This window comes from Brachionichthys hirsutus, chromosome 8 (assembly GCF_040956055.1).
Source record: "Brachionichthys hirsutus isolate HB-005 chromosome 8, CSIRO-AGI_Bhir_v1, whole genome shotgun sequence".
NCBI classification, from domain to species: Eukaryota; Metazoa; Chordata; class Actinopteri; order Lophiiformes; family Brachionichthyidae; genus Brachionichthys; species Brachionichthys hirsutus.
Window position 1 is genome coordinate 7,410,977 of NC_090904.1, and position 17,558 is coordinate 7,428,534.

Sequence of the window (17,558 nt, forward strand, 5' to 3'; positions counted from 1 at the left end):
CTAAAGGTCTGGTTAGTGTGGGATTTTCATTTGACATGTGCCATGGCCAGAAACCCTTTTATGCTGGGAAGGGATTATAAAAGTTAACTTTGATTGACGTTAATTTAAAATGTGGTGACCCTCAAAATGCACTCAGAGAACTGCAACAATCAAAACAGCTTCTCTCTCTTGATTTTAAACCTGATGAATGCTTTAAAGCTTTAAATTAAACCCACAACATCCAGTTGCTGATTTGCTGATGAACAGAATAGTTAAAAACAAAGCACATAAGTCATTATGCAACAGATAAAGAAAATGTTGGGCTACCCCCCCCCCCCCCCCCCCCCCCACCGCAGGCATGTGACAATAACTTCCCCAAGTACTTAAAATCATGATAAAGTCTTCAATAAAATCACTGAACACCTGCATGGTTTTCATTAATTAGCTGCTTTCTAGGCATGTTGAATTTTATATTCTGTATTTAGGCTTTTGAAGTATGACACCAATAAAATAAATGATTTATTGGTCAGATGGTAATTGGCAATATAAGTGTTTATGAGGTTATTTGTTTTGTTGTGCAAGTCTGTGGCACAAAAATGCTCTCTGAAGGCCTCAGGCGCAATTGATTATCAGAAAGGGAGGACTGTGATACAAACACAGTTCTGCCGCATTTCTTTTCAGCTTTCATAGCCTATATTACAAGTATTTCTTTCCTCTGTGCAGACTCATCAACCTGCTGCATTGACCTTCCTGCATCGAAATTGAATCCGTTCATGTTGATATCCCTTCTTTGATAGGCATTGCTTTGGATTTTTAGTCATGTCAGAATCTGTAACTACCTTCAAACCAAGGGTAAAGATGACTGCGAAGGACGAATCATTCTCTTTGTAATAGAAGGTTTTGCTACCAACTCCATAAAAGGTTGGATGGCAGTTGCAATCCTCCAATCTAATAACAGATGTGGTGATCTGTATTCATGTAGCACTCTTTCTCTGTGTACGCTGCTTGAGAGTGCTTAATGCTGTCAAATTATTAAATCCTTAAAAAGAAATGAAAAGCCATGTTTGGACAGGCTTTAAAATATTTAGTTATTCTGACACACTTAGCACTCCCTGGCCATGCATAAAGCAACAACTCGCTGATTTAATTCAATTAAAGGAGGGAGACCTTTATTCTTATGAACCTATGACTTTTTTTAACCTTTATTTTACCAGGTAAAATCACTTGAGAACAGCTTCTCATTTACAATGATGACCTGGCTACAATTATATGTTACCAGTGTCAGTGTAAAAGCAAGCAATGCTGTTGACTCAGGGTAGAAGACAGGGTTAAACAACTCAAAATGGGATTAGCATTTAAAATAGTCAATGCTGCTCTGCCCTCAGTCCCCTCAATCCCTGCATACCTGAATAAACACCTTCAAAGACACCCACAGCCACAACACTAGAGGGAGCTCAAACAACAACCTGATTACCCCCTCCTATAGGACCAACATGGGTAAATCATCTTTTTATAATACTGCCACCCAGGAGGGGTGGAACTGTTTGACTCCTGCCCTCAAAACATGCACCTCTTTGGCCTCATTCAAAACGGCCATAAAAATACACATTTCAGGGGGGAAGAAACGGAGATAGTCATCACGACTCTCTCCGGATCAATCACCCCCCCCACCCCCTTTTTTGTCCACCTACGTTGTACATATTATGTGTCTTTGTAATTTATTGTTATTTTGCATCTGTGGTGTAATTATTATTATTTTTTTGTTATTTTGCATCAATTGAGTAATTTAATATTGGTTTTATTTTTATTTTTATTTGTGTTGTTAAATGTCGATGACTTATGTACTAAGGACTTTCAACAGAAACAAGACCGCAAGGGCTTTTTTGAAATGCTCCTTTTAGACAGGATGTTTGACTGTATTTGTACTGTAATACATGCTACTGTGTGACTGTACTTGTACTCTAACATTCTATCTAATAAATATATTCATCATCATCAAGCAATGCTTAATACTGTTGCCAGCCATTAACATAGTTCCTTTATCATTTTGTGTTGCTGAATAATGTATACAAGTAATAGAATATTTTATAAACTGGGATTTTTGTCTCATTATTCTATTTCTAAATAAATAATTGCTGTTCTCTGTGCACTTGTTTTTCAGAAGAAGGAATGGCTGTGTTTAAACTGCCAGACGCAGAGGGCTCTTTCAGGAAGCCTGGGAGATATTCCACCTCCTGTTGCACAGCCTGCAGGACCACCCTTGCTGCCTGCTACAGCCCATCAACAACCACCTCAGCAGAAAGGGCCCAACAAACTTTCAGGCCCTCGGCCTACAGGTCCTCAACAACAACTAAAACCAAAGGGTCCTCAAGTAAGTGGCCCTGTCTCTCCTGTGAAACAGGCTGGGTCTGCTCCTCCGACCAAAGGGCCCAGCCATCCCTCCCCCCAAACTAAGGGTTCACCTCAAAATAAAGGTTCAACTCAACCACTTTCCCAAATAAAGGGTACAACTCAGCCCCTAGCCCAGAGTAAGGGGCCTCAAATTAAAGATCCGAATCAATCACACATGCAAAATAAGGTCCCTGTTCAGTCTCAAACAAAGAGTGTTAGCCAGGCAAAGGGGCTTACTCAGTCAAAGGGGTCTGCTCAACCTCCTGCTCAGACTAAGGGCCCTACTCAGCCATCTGGCACCAAGGCAACGCCCACCCCTGGTAAAGTCGCACCCAACCACACCAAGGTGTTTCCCAACCAATCAAAAACAGCACCTGCTCAGTCTAAACCCACAGGTAACAACCAAACCCGCAAACAGTCGCAGAACCAGGAGAAGGTGGCAGTCACATCAAAGTCTTTTAAAGAAGATGTCAAGGCCTCACCAAAGAAGCCAATGTCAGAGACTATCACCTCACCGAAAGACATGAAGAGAGTGGATGATGCAGAGAAGTCAAGACACCATGAAGTGAGCCACCTGCAACTTCTTCGCCTTCATCTGTGACTCTTGAGTCCCCATTATGATTTTTTTTGTTACATTGAAATATTATTAACCATTTCTAAGAATCATTATTTTCAGCATCATTGTAATTTTTCTGTTTGTTATCATTGTCATATAATTTAAAAAGAAACATTTCTTAATTGCTTTTAAGTTAACACAATTTTATTGGTTTTATCAAACATTGCACAATGTTTAACTTAGTGTTCATTTTTGGCACTATTAAAGTTGGCAGTTGTCCTCAATTTGAACTTGCAGTTTCATCATCGTTATCAATGCCATTGTTTCCTGATCTTCAGACGGTTTTCCCATTTCACCATCTGGATTTGTACCGTTTTATTTCATTCCAATGCCTTCTTTTAATCTTAGCATTCTAAGCATGTTTGTTATTCTTCAGTGGTTCGAAGAATGCAATGGAGAATGCATAAAAAATGCAATCAAGCATGTAACCAAATGACATTTGTCTGTACATGATGTTTGTATGTTCAGCTGTTATATTCGGTCTGTGTCTGAGTGTATTTATGCATATGTGTGTGCATTTGAAAATGCAAAAATATCAACCCAAAGGAGTGAAATATGATAAATTCATCAATAGAACTATGAACAGTATTACATCAACCAATAGGTTAATAAAATAAAATACAAATTCACAATTTATAGCAATCATTCAATAATGTTTTTTATATATTTGAAGATTTATTGACATTACTGTTTTAATTAAATTTATTATTTAGTATATTTCAAGAAAAATACAACTTGGAATAAATATGGAAAGTATAATGTGCTTGCTTTTAAAACAAAAATGTAATATGTTTAGTTGTTTGAAAATGTATTATTTCCAATGTAATTATTATTTAATATTATTAGTACAGTAATACCTTGACATACACAGTACAATTCATTCCTTGACTGAGTTGTAACTAAAATCACTCGTATGTCAAATCAATATTTTATATTACAGTATTACTGTAATATAAAATGTGGTTAATGCACGTGTCTCAAAGCAAAATTTTGCTTGCAGGTTTGTTCATGTCTCGGGGCACTCGTATGTCGAGGTATTACTGCATAAGTTAATTTCAATAGCATTACAGTAGATCAAATGCATTCATTTTACTCCAAGTTGTCCAAAAATGCTGGAATCTGCTGATAAGTTTGATGAAATAGTGGGATACAAGCTTGTGTGTCATGAGTTAGTATAGGGGAACAAAATGCATATTTTGCTTCTTACCGCTCTGCTTGTCTTTTCCTCTTTTTTCAGGATTACAACAAATCTAGTATGCAGAGTTTAAGTGACACTGGTTATTCTTCAGATGGGATCTCGAGCACTCATGGGGAGATTATAGGCCAGATCCGGGAAGAAGAAATCAAGCTCAATGAACGAGGTTCCTCATTTCCTTCAGAAATCACCAAGCTGGAGAGCTCCATGAAGCCTCTGCTAGAGTCAAAGAGTGCCACAGTCCAGAAGCACAGGCCCCATTCTTTGTCTGTTGGACTTGACCGAGACTACAGTCCTGATGATGATGATGCAGCAAGGGATGAATCTGAGGATGACCTCAGTTGTAAGCTTCGCCATGATTATGTGGAGGACAGCAGTGAAAGTGGCCTCTCACCTTTGCCAGTAAGACAGAAAAAGTCACATAAAGATTTAACAGATGAGGATTACATGAGGAGGCAAATCATGGAGATGAGTGCAGATGAAGAGGAACCGGAAGAACACGGACACCAAAAGACTAAAAGGGGACATAAAGCTAGTGGGGATTTGGCCAAAGAGAGACGGCGACTTGCTCACCAGTCTAATAGTTTTGAGGATGAAACCAAGCCATCTGAGGGAGCTTATAAGGCAAGTGAAGATGAAGATGTAGTAATGGCTGGAGGGCTTCGCCGTTTTAAGACTATTGAGCTGAATAACACCAATAGCTATAATCGAGACATGGAGCTCAGTACAGACCATGATTTACGAGAGCCCGAGCTTGAGATGGAGAGTCTAACCGGCTCACCTGAAGAGCGGTCCAAGGGAGATTATTCTTCTACCCTACCTGCAACCACACCCAGTTACACCTCTGGAACATCCCCCACATCTGTGTCATCCATGGAGGATGACAGTGACAGCAGCCCTAGTCGGAGAGCAAGATTAGAGGAGGCAAAGCAACAGCGGAAAGCTCGGCATAGGTCCCATGGGCCACTGCTGCCCACTATTGAGGATTCATCTGAGGAAGATGAGCTCAGAGAGGAGGAAGAACTACTTAGGGAACAGGAGCATATGAGAGATCTAGAGCAACAGAGGATCCGAAGTACAGCTCGAAAAACAAAAAGGGATAAAGAGGAGCTACGGGCACAGAGACGCAGAGAGCGTTCTAAAACTCCCCCGAGTAATCTCTCTCCTATCGAGGATGCATCTCCAACAGAAGAGCTTAGACAAGCAGCAGAGATGGAAGAGCTTCACAGATCATCGTGTTCTGAATATTCACCATCTATAGATTCTGAGGCAGAGGGTTTTGAAATGATTGGTGGAAAGCTTTACAAATCAGGAAATGAATTTAACCTTCCAACCTTCACATCACTCTATTCTCCCACAGAAAAGGCATCAGCAAAGTCACCATCTGATAAAACACTAAAAAGTGCAGAGGAAGTCTATGAGGAGATGATGAAGAAAGCACAATTCATGCAAAGGCAAGGACAAACAATTAATCAGCAAAAAGGCACCTCTCAGCCTGATAGTAAGCAACATCTTCAAGCAGGAACTGCTCTAACTCCTGGCTCAAGTCCAACACAGGTTACTGCTCCAATGTCCTTCTCTACGACAGGGAGTGATCCAAGACTTCCTGGAATTCATGCAGCACAGCATTTATCAAAAGAAACACAAAATAGGATGATGACACAGAGTGCCAAAATTGAAGGTGTCGTTGGAGTTGCCACAACCAAAGCCCAAGTCAGTCAGACTGCCACAACTCGACAGGCAGTTAGCACAGTGTCTGCCAGCAACAGAACAAGCTCCCAGAGACCAACGCAGCCATCATCTGACCCAGCTTCACTTACCTCTAAAGTCTTTTCCCTTTTTAAGGGTCCCAGTCCTCCAGTCTCCCCCACCACTTCTCCTGCACAAAGCCCAACGCATACCCCATCTGTCAGGCCAACTGGTGGAAGTGGCAGGCAGTTGCCATCTTTGCCTGCTGGTTCTCAAGCAGCTGCTGCCTCCCATGGAGCGCAAGCACCACAAAGGTCAATTTCACCACGTCTTGCAAGACAACAGTCATCTCAAGGATCCCCAGTAATGGTGATAACACTATGCTCTGATACAACGAGTCCTACCAAGCCAATTACTGTAAATTCGTCCACTTCCCCGTTGTCATCACCAACACAGGTCAATTGTAAAACCTTGTATAGCACCCAGCTCCCCTCAGTAAGTTCCCCAACAGCACCACAAATTATTCAGAATGTTGAAAAAGTAAATGTTGGTATCAGCACCATAACCACAGCTTCACATAGTCGTGGATTTCAAGAGAATATATCTCTATGTAAAATTTCAAATATTCAAGGGTCTTCACTTGTCTTAGGCCAAGGCAGCATACACCAAAGCACTAATGTGGTGGATCTTAGGACCCCATTGCGACCAACTCCTATTATAATGACAGATCAGGGGATGGATCTAACATCCCTCGCCACTGACACAAGAAGATTCTCTTTCGGAGGAGAGCAACCCAGTCGACACACAGCAGTGCAACCTCTTATTATGAACCTGAATGCACAAGAACAACAACACATATCTTTATCAACGCCCACCACAGTTAGCATCACAGTTGCAGGATCTATGTTCATGTCACCACCCAAGCAACCAGTTGTGTATGGAGATCCTTTGCAAAACCGTGTGGATTTGGGCCAGGGTGTAGGATCAGCTGTATGTTTAGCTCAGAGTAAACCAATTGTTACTGACCCATCGATTCCCAAAATTGATGCCTGCTTAGAGAACCTGGGTATACAACAGCAACAACTCCAGTTACAGCAGCAGAAACTCCTGCAGCAGCAGCAGCTTCTTGAGCAGCAGCTCCAGCAACACCAACAGCAGTCCTCTTTTGCACGTTACAATTTAGCTAATCAGATCCAGCCACTGCTCATGAAAAAAGACCTTGCAATGGGCCAAACAACTAGTGTTCAGGCTGCAGTGACTGTTAGTGCCATTCCTAGAGTTTCTGCGTTGACTTCACAATCAGTGTCTGGGGCTTCTCCTTCTAAAGCATCGCATGAAGTGTACAGTGAAGTTGCCTTAGAGCTAAAAAACAAGCCAACTGTAATGAACTTGTCCACAGGTAAGGCCCATGTTATGGTGGTGCAACTTGAAGAAAGTCAAACATCTCAGGGGGGCACAGTGACTCAACTGGTTAAACAAAAGGAACTCCCCCCTCCTCCTCAGGTTTTGGATCTTACCGGACAGATCAAATCAGAAAACCAGGTGGCTTGTTGTGATGTTGTTTACAAATTGCCCTTTGCTAGTTCGTGTTCAGGGTCATTAAATCAAAAACCTACAACAGCATCCCCAGGTAATAATCCCACCACTGAAAACTCTCAAGCTACCCACTCTTCCCATCCACCGCACTTCATTATCAACCAAGAACAACAACCACCAATCAACCCCTCAAGAAGAATGCAGCCTTCCATGTCTGACACTAATCTGCCTTCAGTAACGGATGCTGGTCAATATCAAATTAATGTCCAGGGAGGTTTAGCTGTAGATCTTAGCAACATGAATCAGACTTATGACGGTGGATATCTTGGCATGGGAGCACAGTATGGATCTTACACAGACTTGCGGCATCAAGGAGATTTTGCAGGTCCTTCATTACCCCTGCGTCGATATGGCTCAATGTCAAATATCAATTCTGATTATAACTGCAGTTCACATGACCTAACGGCATCGAAGGAATCAAGTCTGGTCCAGTACAGTGCAACCACTGCCAGGGAAATCAGTCGCATGTGTGCTGCTCTTAACACAATGGACCAGTTTGGGAGCCGGTATGGGAATAACCCTGAACTGATACCATATGGTGCTGGAAGGGGTGGACCTTTTGGTAGATTAAGTTTACATCAGAGTTTAGCATCAATAAGAGCAAATCTACTGTATGGCACAGATGGAAGGGCAGCAGCAAATGGCACTCTAGCAAACCTAATAAATGCTAGACAAGCAAATATTCGCGCCTTGTACCCTGCTGCTATGAGAGGAGGTGATGGCATGATATATTCCACCATAAACACTCCCATAGCGTCTACTTTGCCAATTACTACTCAGCCTGCCTCTGTCTTGCGTCCCATGCCTAGAGGAATTTGCAGACCATACCCCACAGGTGTAACTGCTGTACCATTGGCTAGCTTTACCAGGTTGCCCCAAGTGACTCCTAGAATGCCTCTGTCCCCACAGAGACCATATTCATATGCTCCTCCTAACCAGTTTTCCACTTCAGCCCTACCACCAGGAGGTTTGCCTGATTCAAGCAATTTAAACCAGGAAACACCTGTGTACCTTGGAAAGTCTTTATCAACAGCTGCTGCACAAGCAACTGCAACTATTTTTCTAACCCAACCAGTAACTGATGACATGACAGATCAAAAGACAGATCACACTGTACTTACCTCACAAGGTGTTACATCGCTCTGTCAAGCTCAAGTCCAACCTTCAATTTCCAGACCAATTCACACTCAAATGCAGCCACAGCAGTTACCTACCCAAACTGAACCTTTATCTTTGACGCAAACCCAACCTCAAGTTCAACCCATTAGTCTACCTCAACCATTAGTACTGGCACAGGGTCAGCCACACGTGACACACCATAGTTCTGCCCTTGTGCCAATTCCCAAACTTTCTCCTCCTGCCGATGCCCATAAAGATAAAGAAGATGAGCGACTAAGTCAGCAACAAGAGCACATGCTGCAGCTAGAGCGAGAGCGAGTCGAACTAGAGAAATTGCGGCAGCTGCGTCTCCATGAGGAGCTTGAGAGAGATCGTGTGGAGCTTCAGCGACACAGGGAAAAGGAACAGTTACTTGTTCAGCGAGAGATTCAAGAACTTCATACAATCAAACAACAAGTCCTACAGCAACAACAAGCAGAGAGAGAGACACAACTCGTTATGCAAAGAGAGCAACTGGCCCACCAGAGAATGCAGCTTGAACAAATTCAAACTCTGCAACAACAACTCCAGCAGCAGTTGGAAGAACAGAAAAGGCAAAAGACAGCAGCAGTGGAGGCAGCAGCTGCTGTTGCAGCAGAAGCAGCTGTTGCATCAGCAGCAGCAGCATCAGCAGCAACATCTTCCCAGGGTACCATACAAGGAGTAGTTGTTGGAGGAGGAACTCCTCAAGGGTTCATTTTCTGTGACCAGGCTGGCAGAGTTATTCAACAAGATGGACAGAGTGTTCAGTTCTGGCAGGATGGGCAAGTGGTCCAAGCTGTGGTGGCTGCTCGCCCTATTCATAGTTCTGCCTCTGAAATGTCTTTGAGGAGCAGTGACAAACAGGCTGATTCCAAGATTATGAAAAAGCTGAATTCTATGCCTCGACTTAGGGATGGCTCAGAAGAGGACTCTATGAAGAGGATTGCAGACAGCTGTGTTCAAACAGATGATGAAGATGGAGAAGACAGATTCATGAACAGGCGTAGAAGAACAAGGCGTATTGCAGACTGCAGCGTACAGACTGATGAGGAAGACCAGGGAGAATGGGACCAGCAACCAGTAAGGCGAAGACGATCACGTGTATCCAAGCACTCTGAATCCACTGGTGAGACTAAATCAGAAGGGTTGTCTAAAGTAGCTTCCACAAGTATTGCTATTCAGACTACAAATGATTCATCGTGCCAAACGGAGCCAGATCAACTAGGCAGGGTTTCCCCTGCAATCCACATTACCATGGCAGAGAGCTCAAAAGTTGACCTATTGCACTACATAGCAGCCCCTGAAAGGACACATAAAGGAGAGAGTCTGGCTTGCCAGACAGAACTAGAGCCTCAGTCTCATGGTGTTGTCACCCCTCAGCTAAGTGTCCCTACAACTGTCAGTCCATACTCCACAAGTCTGCACATGGTTGGCGTGAATGCTTCCGACCAAGCCTCTCCTAGGCTCCAAGGAGTCGCCAAATTTGAGAGGAGGAAACCAGATCCCTTGGAAATTGGATATCAGCATCAACAAAATGAGTCCCCTTTGCGCCAGCCCCCCAAATCTCCCCAGGTTCTATATTCTCCTGTATCACCATTGTCTCCTCATCGCATGCTGGAGACATCATTTGCCTCCCAGGAGAAACTAAATAAGGCCCATGTTACACCCCAGCAAAAGGCCTTTACTGCTGAATCACCCCAACACCACCAGACCTTACCAAGACCAATAAAAAGTGTGCAGCGCTCCATGTCAGACCCTAAGCCACTCAGTCCTACATCTGAGGACCCTGCCAAGAACAGGTTCTCCCCATATCATCAGCAAGCTGTGTCCAACAGTCAGGTATGGTATTATTATTATTTTTAAATACACACACACACACTACATCTTGTAGGAGGAGGATTAATAAAGGTATTGTTTATTTGGTTAATCAAATCACCATAAGAATAAGTTGATAATTACACATATTCATGAAGCAATTAGCATTGAATAGTCGTGAAATTAAAGTAATAGTAGTAGTAGTAGTAGTAATCGTAGTAGTAGTATTAGTAGACAACAGTAGTAGTAGTCCTGTCTAACATACCATATCTGCAGAATATGCTTTGTTTGGACAGCTGATAAGCCAGAAGGCTAATGTTCTGATGAGAGAACCCCCTGTTTGTGTTGTCTTCTATATCTGGCAAAACTTTACGAGTTGCCAGGGGCACGTATAATGTGCTGGTGCTTTGCTGTCTTATTGATTGTTAGCAGATGGTCAAAGTAAATTAACATTGCTCTGCACTCATTCAAAAAGTAGTCTGAGAAGCAAACAGCTCTGTTGTAAATACTGTACTTTACAAAAACACCATGGAGCCACCAAAAAAGTGTTAGACTACCATTCATAATTGTTGACTACACTTACCTGTACAAACAGTGGAAAATAATGCTTTACTTACATTTATCAAAAGTTGTAAAGAGGAAATAAATGCCATTTTGCATTTCAATGAAATCAAGGCATAGTTGCTTCATTACAACTGTCTCAAGGCAATTTGTAAAAAAAAAAAAAAAAAAAGCATTTCTGATATTCATGGTTTATTAATGTAGAAATGAAAAAGCACATATTTTGCTTGGTCAAGCACAATATTTGGTACTATAATATACATTTTGTTTTAATAAGAGTGCTAGATTATTTGTTCAGTATGATGTGGATAAATTGCAGTCATCATTGCAATGTCTTAGAGGCGCTTTGTTTTTAATACACTGACTTCCGTAACTAAACACTTTACTTCACATTAATTATCACTCATAAACTTAAAAGAATCACTGTCATTGGCTTCACTGGAACATATTTATTCAGTATGTCTTAACTTACATACATGTGTTGTCAGTGATAGTACATAAAGTATTTGACATAAAGTGGTCTGACAGCATAACTTGATACATAGATTTTCACTGAGGTCTTAAGTTTGATGCAACCTCTGTGACTACCCAGTGTACAATAATGACTCTGATTTACATAAACACATTCTGTTCATAGCTGAGTGTTGTCTTATGTCTTTATGTCTCTCCTAGCAGATGGCCTCCCTGCAGCAGCAGCAGAACTCTCTGATGAGAAAAGTAAAGCGGACTCTCCCCAGCCCCCCTCCAGGGGAGTCTTCACAGCCTATTGTTACTCCAGCACAAATGTACAGTTCTCCTGGCATGTCTCAGAGAGTTCTACCAAGACCTACCCAGGGAGTCACCAAGGCTGGTCTACTTAGTGAATTGAAAGCAGTGGAACAAGAATCCTCCAAGCTGCGTAAGCAGCAGGCTGAACTAGAGGAAGAAGAGAAAGAAATTGATGCCAAGCTACGATACTTAGAGCTTGGCATCACCCAACGAAAGGAGACCATGGTGAAGGAGCGAGAGAGGAGAGACCTGGCTTACCTCAGATGTATGGGTGATGCTAGGGACTATATGTCAGACAGTGAGCTTAATAACTTCAGAATGGCAGCTGCAACAGCAACCTTTGATGCCAATGGATTGCTCACAAGGCCCAGTACTGCACCACTAAGTCAGTTTTCTAATGATTTCAATGCAACCTCCCAGTATCCTTCAACCTCATCCTATATATCTTATCCATACCCTCAAACTCAACCATCAACACAGCAGCCCAACTCAGCTTACCAACAGATAGGTTTCCAACCTCCTCAGTACTCGTCATCATCTGCCCCCCAACCAGGAACATTCCAGCCCCACCCCCCACCAGGCCCTGTCTACCAGAACCAGGGAACATATTCATCCCGCATGTATAGCCAGACTTCCTACCAGGCAGACCTTGGCATGCAGCAGCATGGCCACCAAGGTTTCCATCCACCTGGTCAGCCAATGCCAGGCCAGACCCTTCCTTATCCCAGCCATAGCACCTTCCAGCCCGGTCTCCCCTACCAGCCCCAGGCAGAGATCCTTACAGTCCATCAAAGACCACGACAAACATCTTTGGCTGACCTTGAGCAAAAACTCCCCACCAACTATGAGGTAATCAGCAACCCAGCAGTGTCAGTGGCCATATCAGGTGCAGACAGCAACTTTGGTTTAGTCTACAGCAATGCATATGGACAATATCATGCCCCTGAGCCTGGTGTGACTCACAGTGTGGAGAGTCCCACCTCGGCTTATCCTTCAGATGGACTCTATACTTCTAACCTGGAGCAGAATATTTCTCGAAACTATGTCATGATTGATGACATTAGTGAGTTGACAAAAGACAATGCTAACCAATCCATTGATGCTCTAACCCATCCTGTAGGAGGACGGTACCAAAGTGAGAATAGCCCTGCACGTGGGAATGCCTATGGTAGGCCTGATGATGAGCCTGTGGATGCTTATGGCCGATCTGCAGGTACAATGGGTTACCAGGGTACAGTGGATAATCGCACCAGCACCACAGTGAGTGGTGGCTCTTCCTATTATTATGATGATTATAAACACTCATCAAGAAGCAACTCTAGCAGCCACAAACTCACACCCAAAAATCTTGCCCCTGCAGTAGTATCCTCTAAACGTAGTAAGCACAGGAAGCAGGGAATGGAACAGAAAATATCTAAATTCTCCCCTATCGAGGAAGCACGGGATGTGGAGAGTGACCTTGCCTCCTACACAATGACAACATCAACAGGAGGCACCTGCACAGTTGTGTCCAGATCAAAGAAGCATCAGGATGACGTTACCTATGGGATGAAAAAGAATGTATATGACCAACAGAAGTACTATGGCACCAGTCGTGAGGGTCTTGAGGAGCAGGATCGAATGTACAGCTCTGGTAGGTCCAGGTCTACTGGATATGGTATTGACAAGATTTCCACCAGAGATGCAACCAGCCATAGAAGCAAATCCTACGAGAGAGATGCCATGGAAAGGTCTCAGAGAAGCAGCCGCAGTGGAAGGCCTCCAATGCGCAGCCAGAATTCTGAGGAGGAGAGCCCACTTAGTCCTGTTGGGAAGCCTGTGGGCATAGGAAGAGGTTCTGGCATATCAGACACCCATGATGTAAGGAACCAATATGGCTCCAGCCATTCGTTGCCAGATGTCCAGGACCACCATAAGAAAGACATGCCTAGGAGTCATGTCTACAAACCAGATGACCCTTACCTCGTAGATGACATGCACTGTGCAGTTTCTGACAGTGAAGGTAACTGGTGCTAATGTATTGTCCTTGATATACATTTTACCCAATTTTAAAGTGCACTGGAAAATGACTGCATGCTGGCATTTTGAAAAGGGTATTTTTTAACTTTATTTTTTTTAAATGCATGTTTTATATCTCTTTTTTGCATGCACCAAGTGCGCTGTCATGTCAGTTTTTTGAGGTGTTTTTTTAATTTTGTTTGTTTGTTTTTTGCCTGTGGAATTCTTCAAAAAGTTGAATGACTCTGGGAAGTGGAGAATGTTTTTTCAGTTATTTTGCATGACGTCAGTGTGCATGCTACTCCTCTTGTCACATAAAATAAGAGTCTAACAATGGTTGTTTTGGTTTTAAAAAGCATATCATTTGAGTCAAGAGGAGACTGATTGGTTTGAGAAGCCACGAGAGGCCCGTTCTGATCGATCAAGACATCATGGAAGTGGAGGCCACTCATCCACAGGGAGGCGTGGTAAACACACCTACCATGATTATGATGAACCTCCGGAAGAATATCCTCAGGATGAGTGTAACCAACAAAGGCACTCCACCGCCACATCATCACGGGACCACCGTCACCATGGCAATAGCTCTGGCAGGCACAGCTCTTCTCGCCACTCTTCAGAGGATCCTAGATCCTCCCGTTCTTCCAGAACACAACCCAGAGACCCATCTACCCGCTCTGATGGTAGAACCTCTTCGTCTACACAAAGAAGAAGCGGTCCAGACTCTCGTTCCACCCAGGCAAGCCCACGAAACTCAGGCGACTTCTCTCGCGACTCTGGTCATCCCCATGGCACTGGAGGGCGGAGTCAGAGACCCCAGGGAGATCGCACAGCCTCCAGAAGGCAGGACCCATATGCAGCAGGGCCTAAACCACAGCAACAACAGCCTCCTCAGAGCCACGCTGGCCAACAGCGGTCAGGTCAGGGACAGCCTGGGAGACATCCAGGCTCTGAGATTGAGGGCACCCAGGTGCCTCAGCAGCACCATCACCAGAGTGCACAACAACAACAACAACAACAACAACAACCACTGCCACACAGCCAGGCACCTCAGAACATCCAGCATACACCCACCACTACAGTAGCTGGACCAGCACAGCAGCAAGTCAAATCTAGCCAAGCACCACAACAGGGACGTCAGCCAGCAGTGTCTGCAACAGGACATCCTTCCACTACAGTTGTGAGTAGACTTTAACCTACTTTTACCTTACTTCCTGCAAATGTCTTTGCCTTATGTGTTCATTGAGGATGTGCTACTTATACAGTCAGACATTATTGTGTACTGAGTTATAATGACAGATGAAAGCTTTAACCATAAAATTGTAAGGCTACAGCCGGTGTTCCCAACCAGGGAAACTATATATATATAATTTATAATATAATATTATAATATTATTTTTGCTAAATTGCATAATTCAAGGTTTTGCACCCCTAAAAGGTTATCTCGCATACTGTATTTTATATTAATTTGACATGTGTTGTAGCACAAACTTAAACTTAAATCTAAACCTAAATCTCTATTTATCTCAACAGTCAAAAATGGATGCTACTCCTGCCGGAGCAGTCACAGGAATGAAACCTCTAACAGTCCCAACAGCACCTCAACCCACCAAAATAGCTACACCACCTTTAACAGGCATTGGTAGGCGTCAGTTCCACCATTTCCATAAAATCCAAGTTAACCACAAGCAAATGAGACCAAATGTGATGATTAAATTCTTTCTTGTTTAAAGGCTCCAAGGCTGCACCTGTTGGGATTGGTAGCAAGCCTGTGGGCATAGGCAGTGCTGCAGGACAGGCGCCTGCGGAGGGGGAAAATGTTCTCACCAAGATTTTGCAAGGAGGAGCAGCAGAGCAGGCGGGAAAGCTTGGAGACGGTACACATATTAATAAATACAGTGTTTACATTTTTTAAATGTATATTTTCTTTGTCTTGTTAACATGTTAAACAGCCTGTATTTTAGTTTGGGTTTTAAAAATTGAGGCTGTTAATATAGTAAGAAAAAAAAAACATACTAGAAAATAATGAATTTGTGTGTCATGGTTTGGTTTGTGTTTTTTTCCCATATTTTCCTATTTGTCCTTCCTGCAGCTTTGTCTGGCCTTGGAAAGAAGTTCACTTCATTTTGGTGAACCGAAGAGCGGAAGGTAAGGGTTAGTTACAGGTTCTGGGAACAAGTAAAAATGTTGTGATCTTACTTTGAATGTAGAATCATGGATTGACTTTAAAATAGGAGACAAGAGTTGGCCGTCTGCTGATCAGCAGAAATCTGGAATCTTCCTCATTACACATTGTGGATGTTTGGAAAATGATATTGTGATGGTATCATGCTTAACTTGTTCATTTCAAATCTGCTATGCTCTTTTTCCAGGGTATGCACAGAAAGGAGATGGACTGGTAGCTTTGTACAAGGAAAACCTATGAAATTGCAACTGAGTTTAAAATTATAGAGCAAATAGAAGAAGATCCTGAGTGCATCAGTGAGTATCTCATTGACTCTTATTTATCCCTTGAGAAAGGGATTTTTTTGTGGATTGTTCGATTCTTCTGAATTCAGTGTTTTATCAGCTCAGTACTAGCATAGAAGTGATGACTGATTAAATACTGTAATGGTATATTCGGACTGATCCAATGTACCTTTCCCCAACAACTAGCTCTGAACAGAACTAGAATCAAAGGATGCCTTGTCAGCAGTGAATTCCCCAGACATGGTCACAAAACTGAAGTGAATTAAATAAGGTGGAATTCTTTGTCAGCACGGTGTTACAAGACATGAGCAGAGGGCTGTGGAGGCCTCAAATAGATGGATGCCTTGTCCAAACTGGAGTCTTAGAAGGATGGTGCCTCACTGGACCATTGGTAAGTAACTATCATGAGCACAAATAATATAATATTATTATTATGCATTATAATATGTATAACATCTATTTTCGTTTTGTTTGTTTCATTTCATTGTTTCTCTGATGCGTAAGGTTAGGTGAAATTCACAGTCTACTTCAGCTATTCGTTAAGCCAGAGGTCAGCACCAGAGTGATGTTCCTTATGACTCCACAAGCATCCAATAATCTGGGCCAAGCACACTGGGCTATAATTAGCATGATAGGGCTAAATGTGGCTTTGCTTTAATGTCACACATGCAAAGACAGACGGTGAAAGGAGCACATGCAGCCACACAGAATCAAAATCATTGAAGCATAATTTGTTCTGCGGCAGAATGAGCTAATCTACTAATTCCGCTCAATGGAGCAGAACTACAGAAGCACAAATAAAAAAAACTTCAATGCCCTTTATTTATTACTGGATGTTGAAACACCGGTTGTGACTTGCACAGGATGAAGTTGTGGCTCATTTGAATTATGGTTTATCTTTCAACTGTTATGCTGTCTGTGTTTGCACTCCATTAAAATCAGAAGTCAGCGTCAAGGGAAAGAAAAATCCAGGAAATCACATTGTATGATTTTTGAACAATTTATTTGTAAATTATTTTGTAAAATAAATATGTGGCCCCTAAAACAAGCAATAATTCTGGCTCTCACAGACCTGTTATTTCTTTAAGAAGCTCTTCTATCCTTCACTCATTACCTCTATTAATGGCACCTGTTTGAACTCGTTATCTACATAAAAGACACCTTCAAACAGTCAGACTCCAGCCTCCGCCACGGCTAAGACCAGAGAGCTGTCCAAGGACACCAGGGACAAAATGTTAGGCCTGCACAAGGCTGGGATTAGCAGATCTACAATAGGCAAGCAGCTTCGTGAGAAGAGGTCAACTGCTGGATCAATTACTATCAGAAACTAGAAGAAATACG

General features: G+C 42.8%; 1 protein-coding gene across 1 annotated transcript in view; it reads left to right on the forward strand.

Annotated features, from left to right (window-relative positions):
• The window catches only part of bsnb (bassoon (presynaptic cytomatrix protein) b), a 44,722-nt gene extending 28,263 nt beyond the window's left edge, over positions 1 to 16,459 (forward strand). The window contains exons 4-13 of the mRNA XM_068742407.1: positions 2,141 to 2,935; positions 4,224 to 6,453; positions 6,502 to 10,445; positions 11,658 to 13,752; positions 14,105 to 14,925; positions 15,282 to 15,390; positions 15,482 to 15,625; positions 15,841 to 15,896; positions 16,121 to 16,229; positions 16,404 to 16,459. Of these exons, the coding sequence (XP_068598508.1) occupies positions 2,141 to 2,935; positions 4,224 to 6,453; positions 6,502 to 10,445; positions 11,658 to 13,752; positions 14,105 to 14,925; positions 15,282 to 15,390; positions 15,482 to 15,625; positions 15,841 to 15,881 (10,179 nt within the window). The 3' untranslated portion in view covers positions 15,882 to 15,896; positions 16,121 to 16,229; positions 16,404 to 16,459. The remainder of the gene's footprint in view (positions 1 to 2,140; positions 2,936 to 4,223; positions 6,454 to 6,501; positions 10,446 to 11,657; positions 13,753 to 14,104; positions 14,926 to 15,281; positions 15,391 to 15,481; positions 15,626 to 15,840; positions 15,897 to 16,120; positions 16,230 to 16,403) is intronic.
• The last annotated feature ends 1,099 nt before the right edge of the window (positions 16,460 to 17,558 follow it).